The 15,220-nt window shown below is 41.0% G+C and overlaps 1 protein-coding gene across 15 annotated transcripts in view; it reads right to left on the bottom strand.

The window, feature by feature from the left end:
• LOC120951291 (heterogeneous nuclear ribonucleoprotein R) overlaps positions 1–15,220 on the bottom strand; it is a 54,363-nt gene that overhangs the window by 9,257 nt on the left and 29,886 nt on the right. For 11 of the 15 annotated variants that reach the window (XM_049605821.1, XM_049605820.1, XM_049605822.1 and 8 more), the window contains 6 exons: positions 11,915–12,048; positions 11,692–11,820; positions 11,460–11,600; positions 11,279–11,385; positions 11,028–11,170; positions 4,661–4,862 (listed from right to left, as the gene is read on the bottom strand). In XM_049605821.1, coding sequence (XP_049461778.1) covers positions 4,661–4,862; positions 11,028–11,170; positions 11,279–11,385; positions 11,460–11,600; positions 11,692–11,820; positions 11,915–12,048 — 856 coding nt within the window. The other 4 variants (XM_049605829.1, XM_049605818.1, XM_040369922.2 and 1 more) reach the window with 4 other exon arrangements.

The raw sequence follows: 15,220 nt of genomic DNA, 5'->3' as shown, positions 1-15,220 counted from the left end.
GCGGCGGCATGAGGGCAACAGTAGTGTCCGCGCGAGAAACGCAGGGGTGGGAGGGAAATGGGAAGAAATAAAACACATGATTAGTATAATGTAGATAAATGCATGCAAGTAAAGTCTGCGTCTATGGTCGATTGTTCTGCACTGACTCTGACCGCTGTCGAATCGTTAGATCGTTCTAGCTTCCTGTCCCTCAAAGGTTAATTCTCACTTTCTGCTTCGATCGTGCCGAACGAAAGCTACCAGGCGTCTCCATGGACGTCGGAGCGTAATGCGCCTAAAGGTAGATTATGCAGAAGCGCTGTACCGAACGAACAAAGCTACGATACACACGATTGATTGATATTACATCATTTCTTATGCTGAAAAACACATTATATTACTACATATCGTTTGTTTCTATTTCTCTGATTAGTTCGATGATGTCATTCGATTTCGATTTTGATTGTTCCAACGAGATATCGTATACATTTTCTCTCTTCGTTATCGGATATCGTATTTTTTTTTTGGTGATTGGCTATCATCAATAAGCAAAAAAAAAAAAACAAGAAGAAACCATAAGCATGAAAAACAAACAAACTGTGTGACGTGCTTTGAGTCCACCATTTCCATAGTTGAGAGGTATATTTCGAGCAACACACTTCACCAGATGTACTAATTTCCGATACTTCCTTTTTAGTCGACGTTTTGGCAACCCCATATGCTCTTTCTCTCTCTCAGTTTTCTCGGCAATATTTCCCTAGCTTTTTGGGTTTTTGTTCGTCTCCTCAGTGTATATGTACACTAATAAATTGGAGAATGATAGAGTGGAGGATTTCGACTACCCGGGTGATAGCTGCTACCTATCAGTTTCCGTTTGTTTGTTTGTTTGTTCGATTCCAATTGATAGTTTCGTATTCAGTTCGCCATAAAACGAGACATAAAATAATATTAAACATTAGATGTGCTTCAAAAAAGTGAAATACATTTGCAAATATAATTCAAAACAACGGATACGGAGAGTATCTGTTTTTTGCTTGGAGTGCAACCAATCCCCTAATTTTGCCGGTGATTTGAATAATTCCCAATATAACAGTAAACTTCAAATAAAAAAAATGTTTCAAGCCACTCATTCATTACATCACTTAGCTAACTTACCTTGAAAAGTGAAAAAAGGAAATGAAAGAAGTAAACAGAACCTCACAAATAGAAACTCAATCGAACAAGAACTAGCCAAAACAGTTCAACTAAAAACTGAAAATAATTACTAAAACAGAATGTTTTGAGTCTGTAATGATCCTGTATCCGAATCTAACTAAAAATAATTTACAGAATAAAACAAAAAACTGGTGGCAAAATGGCTAGCTTTTTAAAAAGAAAATATCGGTATCCTCGCATAAAAAAGAAAATGATCCCAAGGTGCTTTTCTTTTGCAAAAAATCCGTTTTTTTCGTTATTTTGTCGTTTGGTATGCTTTGTTCTTATTGTTGTGCTTGCTTTTGGCTGCCCTCTCCAATGCAGTTCAACTCTCTCTCTCTCTCTCTCTTCGGCATTTTTTGTGTGCATTAGTGCAAGTGGTGACGTAAAGAAAGCAGGTCTATTTTCTTGTCACTTTATTGTTGTCGATATATTTCATTGTACATAATACACATATTTCCATCGTTAACTAAAGGTACAAATGTTTGCTGCTTACGTTAAGAACCTGCCCTATACAATTATTATCTTGGTTAACACGTGGAACGCAAAGAATCGTGTACGTTTTGCGAGTAGAGTAGAAAGAAAACACACAAATAAAAACCATGTCGGATCGATATCTCACTTGCAACATAAATCTCCGAACGCTTGATTCTCGCGCGGTTAATAATAATTTTATCGTTTTATCTCGTTACATCGTTAGCTGTCGAATCGATTAGTATTGATAGTGCCGCATCTCACATTGCTTAGCGGTTATGTTGTTAAGTGTGTGTTCTGTTGATAGAGGTTGTTTATTCCTATTGTGACAGTATCATGAATCATATTCTAGTCGGTAAACTATTGTTGTTTATTATTTCTTTGCTTTTGAAAGAACATCTTTTGAAAATGAGAAGTGTATGTTACTTGTTTTGTATAGGTACGCTACTATATTATTCATCTGAAATTTTTGTAATCTAGTTTCGGTTCGATCTCCTGTCGCTAAGCTAGCGCAGATATCACATCGGTCGCAATTGTAACTTTGAATATCAGCGATGATTTTCTAGGATGGGATCGATAGTGTAATGCCTATTCCCCATAGGTAATGGTTGGTGTTATTAGTAGTGAGAAAAGCGATTGTGTCATGTATGCAGCATAAAGTTTAGACGGGAAGGTCGGAAAAAAGGTCGGAAAGAAAGCATTGTAAAAATACGCACAAATATCGATTAGAGTTGTTATTCACGTTAGTTTTTTTTCTCCCCAAATGCGCATGAAAGGCATAACTTTAAACTATTGAACAGTTATGTGTTAGGTGGAATGAGTTGAACAAAAATAGCATGGCCTTAATTAACCCACCGTCTTGTCATAGGTACCAAGGTAGGTGTCGTAACAGCCGAGGGGTGTAACGCTACCATGATTGACCACAAGTTGTTATAATGCGTTTTGATTCAATTGTTGAAATTGTTTTATAAGTAGTGTATGATAGAGAAAATTAATTTTGAGAAAAAACAGCAAGGGAAAAGTTGATCAAGCTTGAACAAAAACACGAAAACATTCATTTAGAAGAAAAAGGGTTTAGGTACCAAGATGCCAAGAGCCGAAGACAGAAGGGAGTCATAACTGATGCGTCAGCAGTTTTTTTGTTGAGATAGCTGAATGAAATGTTGAAAGTATGAAATACATGAGAGTAGAAAAAAACCGTTAGGGGTAAAAACAAAGTTTGTGTTTGTTCCTCTCTTCAAATGACATTGGACATAAGGTGTAGCGAGAGATGTAACATTACATCAGCGATGCTTTTCGTACGCTGAACCATCTGATACTAGGGGGTCGGTAAATCACACGCTTCAATACACTGGATGCGAGTGTTTAGTACTAAACAGCAATGCCGTTCCGCTTTCCGTTACACTCAGGGTCGGCTACTGAGCGTGAAGAAGACCTATAAATACTAATCGATTCTATTGCTGTCCTGTCGCGTAACACATAACCATACTTTTTATCCTTTACAAACAAATGGAGAGTTTTCCGTGCTTAAATGTACGCTTAACAATCTTAACTCAGACGACTTATCGATTAATTCATAACCACTTTTTCTTGTATTAATACGTGACATTGTTGCTTTTTTTTCTCTTACATTCTGCATAATCATGATTTAGTAACGCTAGTATACATTCTGATATACATATAAAGATGCTATATTCCGCGTGTTTCCTTTTTTTTTTTTGGTTTGGTATGCATTCATTATTCCGCAATGACGTAATACCCTACCGATTGCCGAAGAGAGAAAACTTACACATTCTATTGTGCTATTGACAGCATTCAAAATATATATTGTGAGGGAAATCCTACTCTTCACATGTTTACAACACACCTCCTCTCCTTTAAACCTGCTCCTCTGGGTCGACGCGTCGACGCGCAAACATTAATAGATAATATAAACGAAAGTTTAAACGTATGCAATGACATTCCAAAACATAAAGCGCGGTGAGTACACGTACACAATCTAGAATAACAATTGAATTTCGCTTACAAAAAAAAAAAAATAATGCAAATACAACAAGACTTAATAATAATAGGAGCTACCGCAAACTAATCAGAATGAAATAGAAACAAAACAATCGTAATATGCGCTGCTGTGTCAAAAAAAAAAAAAACAAGATCAATTTGAAGAAAAAAAAACAACGAAAACAATTTTATAAAAAAAACGATGCAAAACTGAAAATTTTGAAGGAACATAAAAAATAGGCACCCAAGAAGCTGCTACTATCTTTTTGCCATTGAAATCATCCACGTTACCAACGTGCGTGGAGAATAGGGAAAACCTAAATCAGCGTGTACACCACAATACAGTGTACCACTCATACATAATTATGCTTTTGCATCGCCCCTAACTTTGTGCTAACATTTTCCCCACTGTTCGAGGCGTACTCTTCTAAAAACTATATAAAATTGTATCTATTTATTATGATTAAGCGTGTATGATGATGTCCGGCAAACTTGGCAATGCCAAGCGGCACGGGTACAAATCAAGAAGAAGGACACGGCTGCTTCAGAAGGAATAGGAATTCACGGGAAGATATTACACACTGAATTGGCAGTAATCCTTATGAGTACGATCCTAAAACTACACAAAGATAGGACTAATTCTGATCTGCCTAAAAGTACCCCGAGATCGATTGATCGTCTTGAGGTCCTTCAACCGCATTGCTTAAACTTTTTCTAGCAGTCAGCAGCTTGCACCACAACCAGCGCGCGCCAGCCTGCCACTCGTACGCCGAAGGCGGCCGGACACGTCGTTAGGCAAGCGCAGTTGCGGCGTCGTGTGTGCGTGTTTTTTTTGTCGTCGCTTGTTCACCGGGCGCGATAGGTTACAGGGTTCGTCGCTTAATTTACAATTGTATTTACTCTGGCGCACGCCGACGCTGATTTCTTTATTGTTCTTTTTTTTTTAAATTTTAATTCTCATTACTGTGTGCGTGTGTCGGGGTTTGTTGCTTAAGACTGGGGCCGTCCTCACCTGGTATATTTGGTTTGACGCGCAGGGTGCCATACCCGCTGGGACGAGTTCGACCCAGCCCATGGGCCACCTCCCCCGCGATTTGTTCCTGAACCCCCGCGATGCCCACTGGCGGACCCGGTGGGACCGCCGGGCGGCTGCTGTTGCCAAGGTGCCCAGCGATTCGGCCAGGTGCCATGGTTCCACGTCCATGACCAACCTCCTGCCATAGGCGCATTGCGAACCGGCGACCGGTGTGCGATAATGGGGTTTTACAACGATTGATACAACGCGCGCAACGTACGGTACATTGGGTTAAGGGACCATGCATGTGTGGTTCAGTTCGATTCGGTTTTGTGTTGTCGGTTGGTTTGGTGTAGGTACATCCACGCGAAACATGGTAATTATGTCGGCATTGTTTGTTTTGCGATATCGTCGTTGGCGTGGTACACACATCCGCAGTCGGACGAATATTTTGGCGATGTTGTTGGGATTGAGTTATTGTTGTATGCGTTTTGTTTTACATGTTTTGGGAGGTATCCAGATGGCGATGAGGACGAATGCGTGGTTTGGAGAGAGTGTGTGTTGTTGCACACGCGATGTCGTTCGCACAGTGTGTTGACCGTTGGCGGGGCGAAGTGTTTTGTGTTCAACACGAAGATCGGTTGGTTTTTGTACGTTTTGGATGTCATTCAGTAAAGCGTCATTTCAACGCAAGAATCACACCATCATATGTTCAGTAGCAATACGTCAAACGTAATACAATACGCGCAAGAAATATGCGCACACACGCGATTACACGAGTCAGAAATGATACAATTGTTCGCAGTTACATGGAATTCGATTGTATCGTTGCCACAGTTTTTTACATATTTATATGTGTGTGTTTGTGTGTGTGCACGCGCGTAATAGCAGGACGATTTGAAAGTATGGGGAGGGCATTTAACATAAAAGAAAAGAGAACGAAAAAGAAAAAAAGCAAAAACGCGTTAGATATATAAAAAATAAACGATACAGAAATCAACAGACTTAAATAATTGCCTCAGCAGGCGCACCCTGCATTGGGATCTTTGTTTTGGGGAACAGCTGGTTCTGTGTATAGCGCTACCTGTCTTTTCACACTGTCTTTCGAAACTGTTTGAAGCCACCGAAAATCCTTAGCTTTGTACAACACACACAAGTGTGGTAACAATCCTCAACTGTTAATTTCTGAAGAAAATATATTTTTTTCTAAACATAAATTTACTCAAAGTCCAACTTCTTTGTGAGACCGAAACTGTGATTGATTTTTGTGTTGTTTTGCAAAGCAATTACAATTTTGTAGAAAAAAAGCTTATTGTTAGTGGTTTTAATAATGGTGCCAAAGAATTGATTAATTGTTCTGTTTTGTCTTTGTTCATCAAAGCAAAAACATCCAAAAGACAGAATAATTTAACAAAGATATTAAAGAAAATGGAAAACATTAGTGTTAGTTTGGACAAATGTATCAATATACCCTTAAGAGAAGTTCTATGAAATGAGAAGGATAAAATAGCAAAGTTATTCAAAACACTAAGAAGCGTATAAGTTGGCATGAAGAAACTAAAAAGCAAATTAACAACTAAAAGCGCGAAAAAGCGAAAGATGTAAACTAAGAGCGTAACTAAAAAGCGTTCAAAATAGTGGACTGCGATAGATTAGGCTTCTACGGCCTCGTATTACTAGAGTCTGCCTTCGAATGTTTACTCTTATATGTATGGCTGCTTCGACACGAAAAAGGGCCATCGAAAAGAAAAAAAAAAACAGAATAAATCTGTGAGTATTGCATGAATGATTGTTTCTTCCTGCTTGTCGTCAACGACCAACAACGTTTGAGTGGAAAACCCCCGTAGCAAAATGGCTACAGGTTCTACACACCCACCAACTCTCTCTCCACGGCGAACTGTAGGTAGACTGGTGATTTCGTTTATACATATCCACCGCCAAACGGCGGCTAAGGCAAGTTTATCGACAATTGTAGCGGAGTGCGGCGTTGAGCGGGGCTCGTGATACGGACAGCATCCTCATACCCTTTCCTCCCTGGTTTTGCTCTGCTCTGGATTGTGGTGTGATGTGATGGTCGCATTCGAAACCGGGACAGCTGCAGCCAGCTGACTAGAACAGTTTGAGCCGGCGCCCGAGCGCACCCACCGTACTACTGTTACGTGCTCCCGCGGCGGCAACGGCTGCAGCGGCGGCAGCGGCACTGTGGTGATGATGGTGATGATGGTAGTTGTGACTGTGGTGACTGTGATGGTGTGACGTTGCGTGATGATGATGGTGATGGGCTCCGGTGCCGGACGAGAAGGCGGCGGCGGCGGCCGCAGCAGCAGCTGCCGCGGCTGCCGCCGCCGTTGCGCTCGACGCATAGTCGAGGTAGTACTCTCCTCCGCCATCACCGTAGCATCCACCGCCCCGGTAGTAGTCGTCGTAGTACGAGGCCGTCTCGTAATACCCGCCAGCACCCAAGCTCCGGTGCGCATAGTCCGCGGCGTACCCGTACGATTCGTACTCGTGCTCTGTCCGTCCGATGGTCCACGTTTTGGCCCGCCAGATATGTTAAGGTTTAGGTCCAGAAAGCCGAAAGAGTGTGTGTATATGTGTGTGTGTGCAGGTGTGGGTCGCATTTCGCCCATGGTTTATGTATGGAAAGCAAACCACCCACAGAGTGTGTCAGTCGAGTCCCATCCGTTTCCGTTGCCCGTTTCCGCCCAAAATGGTGATGAAGACACGCAGTGTGAGATGCATCATTGTTCGAGATCGTGAATGGGACGAGTGCAAACGAGCCCGAGCCCGTCGTTCGAGATTCGTCAATCCGTCGCACATGGGCGGACAGCGATGGAACAGATAAGTTAGCGCGCGGAGAGCCGTTTGGATATGGGACAGTGTGTCGGAAGAGTAGTAGCAGAGCAGTGCGCCACAAGTTTGCATGTGTAAAAAAGGATGACAGAAATTAAGAGAACGGAAAAATAGAGAAACAGACAAAGATAGAGAGCAACTAACGGATGCGCAAGCGCTCGCGGCGCAAACGGGGATCGTGTACTCATCACAATGATAGGCATGAACGTAACGTTGATACGGTCGGATTGGGATCGATTGGAATTTCGGTAACCGGTATCGGTATAGGTCCTGTGTACAGAGGTTTGGTCATGATTTGGATGCTGCGGTCGCTGCTGCTCCCGGGCTGCCCTCAGCGTTACGTCCATACGCGACAATAGTACACGTGAAAAATGCGGCCTGTACTTTTCATAGCGAACATGTAAATTTTGCCCGAGGTTTGGTCCTAAAATGTAGATTTAGAATGCACAGTTTTCGCTTTTGATTCGTTTCTGTTTGTGGGTGACGTCGGTATGATGAAAATTTTGATGATTTTGAACAAAATTTGGACAAAGGTTTGGTTTTACTTGCAGAGGGAAACCCGCACTAGAAAGAGTTGCACTAAACAAGCTACGAGGAGAGCTGTCGTCACAATTTCGAGAGGAATTACAATTGGTTGCGTATTGTTCTCTTCTCCCACCATTGATTTGCACTTGTGGCATTAAGTTATGTTCGTATGTACGAGATACCAATGGTAAAACAATACGGTTTAAACAAAATGAAAAGTAACAACGAAATCGTGAACACGAAAAACTTAAACGAACGCATAAGTGGGAACCCCTACCATATATGGCTTGCAAGCGGCTAGCCATCAACTCGATCAACTACTTGCTCATCATCATCGTCTACATGGTGAAGTGATTGAGTGTACAAGAAAACTTACTTACCCAAAATATGGTACATTTTGGGAGGTTTTCTTGTAGCCTACTGTAAGAAGCCTTTCGCTCGGTTGTACATAAATGGCTCGCCATTAACTGGACGCGATGTGTTGTAAACATCAGCATACAATTGCGCTTGCCTTAATACAACCAAACGATAAGGCTTCCGAGATTTCTACTGTGTATGTTTCAAAATGTATACAAAATTAAGGAAGAAAATCTACATCAACTCATGCAATACACACACATTACTGCTATATCTCGATTATAAAGCTCTACACTCAAGTCAGGTAGACTTGGCCCGCCAGATTAATGTCATGGTTTGATCAATGATAAAGAGGTGGAAGTGCAGTTTAGCGATGCATGTCAGAAGAATAAATGGAACTATACGCTGCGCTTCTCCCGGGAATGGCTGTTGGTCTGCCCTTTGAGGTGTGCATGAGCACTTGCTTTGGTTATCTTAAAATAAGTTTAGCCTATGATTGAGCCACTTTGTGAACATTTCCTGTTGCATGTATGCTGCTGACAATAACAAAATTGCGATAATCACAGTGGCACAGAGTTCGGAAAAATCAGGGAAAAGCTAGGTACATTTGTGGGGTGAAGCCGGTTGCATCGAAACGTATTGAGCAGGCAAATTTTGATCGCGGCCTTTGGGATGTGCTACATGACGGCCCTCTACCGAAGAGCTTGCTACTTGTACGTTTGCTACAAGGGGATAGTAGTAGTGTATGGTGGGAAGAGCTGGACTAAGTTTACACAGGTTTTCGTTGACCATATCTTGACAACAGTATATTTACCTACGGTAACAACTACTTCTGTATGTTTGATTGCTCGTTTGGTTTGGTATGTATATAGAACTTACGCTTCTCATTGCAAAAGGTAATAATAAACAACAACAGTTTCTCGTTTAGATACTAGGTTTTCTGTTTGTTTCGTGTGTGTACAGGGTAAGAGGCACGGCTGTATACGATCGTAAAATCGATTTTTAAAAATCATGCACTATAGCGCACAACTGCAGTTTCCTTGCACACACAGTTGCATTACTATGGGGAAGGGGGGTTGTTATGCCAGAATGATGTAGGATTTAACTGATATGAAAGTTGTCGGGGAATATTTATTTACTCAGTCTATTGGGTTTGACCTTTACTTTGCACGCCCCGAAGGAGTATTCAACGCTTTATGCACGCGTTGCAAAAATAATAATCATCGCCGAACACTCACACGTTCACACAAACACACGCACGCAAGTATTTGAATCCAGTGGAAGCCACTAACGACGATGTGTATGTAAATGGGTGAGTTGGGATGTGTAAAAAAGCCACAGTATGATAGGATCAACGAAACAACAAGTTCAATGCCAGAGAGAACTGCAGTTTGGTAGTGGTGGTGGTGTGTGTGTGAATGCTATTTATCGGTATTTAAATTTTGTACATGCAAACGGAGCCTGTTTCTCAGGAGCACACAGTTGAAGTCTCGCCAAAAGAAATTACGCGAAACTGGATATAGGGTGAGGGAATGGGAGGAATCAATACTCCTTTCCGTAACTTTTTGTACAAACCCGCAACATGTATACGATTTTGGTAAATGTACACAACTCACAACTGGGACGGCGGTTCAAACACAAACTAAACAATAGGGCAATTAAAATGTACAAAAGAAAAGTTGGAAACTTAACAGAGAATTGAAAGGAAAAAGAAATACAACAAAAAGGAACGTAACAAAAACAAAAGATGTTCGGTTTTGTGATTTTGCTTTGCGTCACAACATAAAGAGTCTAAACGATTTAATTTGCGCTCAACAATGTTTGTGCTTTTTGCTTGATATTCCTGATTACAAATTTTGGATTATTTTGCTCCAATTGTTGAATCTTTTCTTTTCCCGAATGTGTGAAAGTTTTTGGTAGAGATTTGGGCAGTAGAGAGAAAATACAAGAATAATTTTGAAATCGTTTTGATATGGTGTTTTGTACAATTTAGCTTTTTTCTCGTAGGTACCACTACTACCAATTACGATTGATAGTAAGCTCACACACTCATTGGCGTAGGTTCCTGTTTCTATCTCAAATTTTGCGTTCTGTCAATCAGGGGGGTTGGATTTTGATTTGGTTTAAGCTGCTGTTATCTCTGATCTAGCTTATCTAATTTTCCATTGAAATTCATTTCTCATTTGGATCCCCGTTTTAGGTATGTGTGTGTCTGTGTGGGAACTGGGGAGAGAGATTGATTAACGCGTAAAATCCTAATTCGTTCTCAATTCGTACTATATTCTGGACCAACTTTGCTTTTGTTTTGCTGTTCGTTTACGTTTACGTTTACTAATTGGTTGCAGAAAACGGATGCAATGTTCTATATATTCATGTCCAATGTAACGGTCAATTATTGATGATTGCACAATCATACATAGGAAGATTCAAACTACGAATGAGGGTACTTTCTTCAACGGTATACAATTGTATGGTCAACAGTACTGGCCAATATTGTACGGCACAAAAAAGTACAGATAGATTGGTGTGTTTTGATTATGTGAAGAGAGACAGAGGATTTTGTTTTTTTTTTGCATCCTCCTGAATATAGAAAATGGGGTGTTGGTTGTTCGGGGAATGTGTCACTTACCGTACTCGCCCCGGCCGCCCATTGGGCCGCCCCGCATCGGAGCCCGTGGACCTCCCGGTCCGCTCGGCACTCGCATCGGTGGCATTGCGCCCGGCATCATACCAGCATGCTGCGGCGACATACTGGGAAACGATGGAACCGTACTGTGGTGGGTAGATAAGAAGGATAAAAGAAACATCGACCGGATGGGTTAGACAGAATGCCACATTGGTTGATCAGAAGGCGGAAGATGCTGATGTACTATTACTTACTTCACCAAACCTATTCTAGTTTGCAGAAACTGAGTCATGCGCCTTTCGCGGGCTCGTAGTATTTCTTCCTTTTTCTTTTTGTCGGACGGGGGCTTAGCTAGCGATACCTGGTGGATTTGGGGATGAAAGAACATTAGCAAGCCCTCCTTTTGCATTGGATGGTTGTCACAGTGCTACTTACTTCTATGTTGGATCCACCGACTTCTTTACCATCCAGATCCTTCATTGCTTTTACGGCATTGTCGCGATCCTCGAAGTGAACAAATGCGTAGTCTTTAATTTTCTTCACTCGCTCAACACGGCCGAACTGTTCGAAGCTTTCCTGTAGGAGATGATGAAGGGAATAAATAGCATTGTAAATAATGAGCCAGTGGCGGGAATTTCGGTAGCAGATAAATGCGGCGTAATCTTACCTTCAGTTTTTCTTCGCTCGTGTCTTGTGTTAGGTTTCGTACGTATAATACTTTGACCTTGCTCATCGTTTGTTCGTCCGGTTCCTCCTGTGGGTCTGCCCAGTCTACTATTATATCACAATTCCATACCTGAGGGAGGGAATGAAAAACAACAATAAAGTTCACAACTGCATGCAACGTCTGAGTCGCTCTTCCGCGTTCCACGCTGTTCCGTCGGCCATACCTTTATCCGTCCGGTGCCTAGTCGCCGCTTTGCCAAAGAGGCTGCCTTGTGTGATTCGTACTCGAGGAAGCAGAAGCCTCGGTTCTTTTTCTTGTCGTCTGGTGAGCTATAAATAATTACCTCCACAAGTCCCGCTGTAATAGTTTTTTTAGATAGCATGGTTTTTGTTTTTGTGTTGTGGTAGATTGTTTTCACCAGATCAAGTTTTCAATAATGATCATGCGGAAAAACGGGGTTGGAGTGGAGAATAAATAGAAGAAAATACAAAATATTAGTATCGATAGTCATGTACGCGCTTCGTCTTGGCAGCATATACGATTGTCTTAAAATGTATTCAAGACAAGGAGATTAAAAACAGTTTAGACTAGAGGTAAGAGTTGAAATTCTTCGTTTCCTAATGTTTTCTTTCACTGTTTTTTGTTTGTTTTTTCACTGCTTACTTCATCGAAGATCAGTGTGTTTTTTGAGTTATTTTTGTTTTGTTTTGTTTCAGTTGAGCATTATTATCATTAGAAACCAATTCGTGCCAATTGTTACGCCTGATTCAGGACGAAAACACACTGATGTGCCTATTATGAGCTAGAAGATACAAATCCATCAGTTCTGATCAACTTTCGACATACGAAGGGAGGAATCCGTTTGAATTTGGTTTGATTTTTGCAAACGGTTCCACGCTTTTGTTTTGAATCCAATATAATAACCTTTTGTTGGTTTGTTTGAATTAGCCAAATTCATTTGCCAAAATATACTGCACAAATTATACGCTATTATCAACCCGCTCATGAACTATGTATGGAGACAACAGGGGCACAGACTTAGAATTACTTAAGATTACTCTTAACATAACATAGAGAAAACCGTGTGGGAGTTCTGGCGATGGGAAACAATAAACATTGGAGAGTGACACAATTCAAATAAACATGGAAAGAACAATCTGTGTTGTGGTGTAGCGTTTGGAATTGTTGGAGATAGGTAAGAGCATAGTACTGGATAAGTAGAGCTGATGGGAAATTAAACATACAAAGTACATTGAAAACCTTTAGAGGGTCAGAAGAGAAGTAGTAAAACTGATTCGATCAGACGGGAGTTTGGGTAACATTGTTAAAGATAGAAATAGAAATAGGTAAATAGAGTAGAAGATAAGAGATAGAGAGAAGGAGGACAGAGCTCGAGGGGTGGTCTAAAAAAAAACAAAACAATAAACAAATAGGAGCAAAACATAATCATCATCGTACGCACGATAATTATGCTAGACGGAAAAGTAGGTCGAAGGAAAGCATTTTACAACACACCACTTGTAAACAAAACCAAAACAATTGGAACATGAACCAAATATCATAATCTACCGGCATTCAAAGCAAACTGTCTCCACATCTATAACACAACAACTGGTGCGATGGTGGTGGGGTTTGGCCGATAAATATGCTGTAATGTTAGAGAGCCGTTTCAGTTGAGTTTGTTTTCTTTGGTCTCCAGTCATTACACGTCGGGAACCAAATGATATAACCAGATGATACTTCCTCGAATGTAAGGTATGGCATTCGTATCAAATTTAGAGTGCAACCGAATTCATCAGTATCCTGTGGCAGGGTAGGGGACCATTATTTACGTGCGACTACATAGAGACGTTATCTAGAATTGGTTACCGATTTACCGGAAATGGCATGGCTGACGGTAGTACTGGGGGTAGTAGTGAAGGTGGGGTGGTTGTGATGATGGTGATGGGCTGGTCGCTACCATTTGAACACAGTTTTGCAATGTTTGGAATTTATACAGACGAAAAAGATGCAGTAGTCTAAGGTTGTTGGGCGCCAGATTGTTGATTGTTGATCCTCATCAGGGCGAAACACAGAACATTAACATCAGGGGAAACTAGGGGACGGTTCCGATTCATTCACAGCGGAGTCTTCGGTTGGTTTGGTACTGTAGCCAGACAATTCTAGGATTGCCGAAAAGGTTTTTCCAATTGAAAGCTTCTCAATCGAACATAATTGTGTTCCACAAGCAATGTCCAATTATTGCACTCGTATCAGATTGTCCAACAATTCCACACAGCGAATTGGGTAATGCCAGCGGCAGTGCTCGCTGCAGTGCGGGACTGGCGTTAATAATCTTGTTTTTGTATGATTTTGGCAAATGAATTTGAATATGTTTTTTTTTTTTTTTTGGGTTTTGTAAGAGTTTTGGTTGATTCTTTTTTCAGATGCTCTTTTATGTCGAAATTGTGAAGCTACAGAACTGAGGGGATGGAAATTTTGAATTTACACTAGTATCTTCCATTCCATTCCACTGCATCGTCGCAGAAAACAATTTCTACCTACTGTCATTTTGTTTCGTTGGCTAGTAGTAGTGGTAGTAGTAGTGGTGGTAATTTTAACAGTTGTAATAGTTTTGTGCAAACGATTTTCTATCTTTATTCTACTAGGATTTTGTGCCCGAATTATCACGTGCTTTTGGCGCATTACCGCACGTGATGATTCGTGCAGCTAATTCCGTGTTTGCAATTTGCAGTTTTAACAAGAAATTTCAAATTTTGCATACAAATTTTGAGAACACACACGCACAATAAACACATCAAATATAGGGTGACGTAGCATGAACGACGAAAAACCAAGTGAAGCAGGGGGCGCATATTATGTGAGCTAAAGGTGACGCAATGGATGCAAGATTTGGTTGGCAGCAAGCAAGGGAAAAGGGCAAGAGAAAGAAGGTTCGAATGCATTCCGCATAATCATTCTTTTTTCAACTCTGAAAAGTCAAGCACACAATTTTTATCACACAGCTCAGATACTCACACCACAGCAAAACAATAAGTACAAAAATCCAAAGCACGCTTACAACACACACACACACACGTGGCTATTAACGGTTGGTTTTTCGTCGTTCATGGTAGTATCCCAATTGCATGATCTTATTTATACCTTAATTCTGTACTTGTTGCAAAAAAAAAACCAATTGAATATAATGTGAATAAAACCAATTAAAAAGCATTCGATCCAATAAAAACCAGCAAAGAAACGGTAAAACAAAAACCAAACTATGGCAAATGCAATGAAACAAGAAAACAACAATCGAAAAATCCGACATGTGCCAATCCGATCGCCAATGGGGGTTGTGGGTGTGGTTTGTGATCTAGACTCGCAAGACTCGCAAAAGATGATTTTGTGAGCAGTCAGCGGACAGTTTAGTGTATTACGCTACAGATTGGGAGGTTGCGGGAGAGAGAGAGAGAGAGAGTTTTGGTAAGTTTGTAATTTTCCTGTAAGAAGATAGACAATGCATTTGTTATTGTTGTTTTCTCGAACA

Source organism: Anopheles coluzzii, chromosome 2 (assembly GCF_943734685.1).
Source record: "Anopheles coluzzii chromosome 2, AcolN3, whole genome shotgun sequence".
NCBI lineage: Eukaryota > Metazoa > Arthropoda > Insecta > Diptera > Culicidae > Anopheles > Anopheles coluzzii.
The sequence above is the reverse complement of the archived record's forward strand: the minus strand, read 5'-3'. Positions and strand labels throughout refer to the sequence as shown.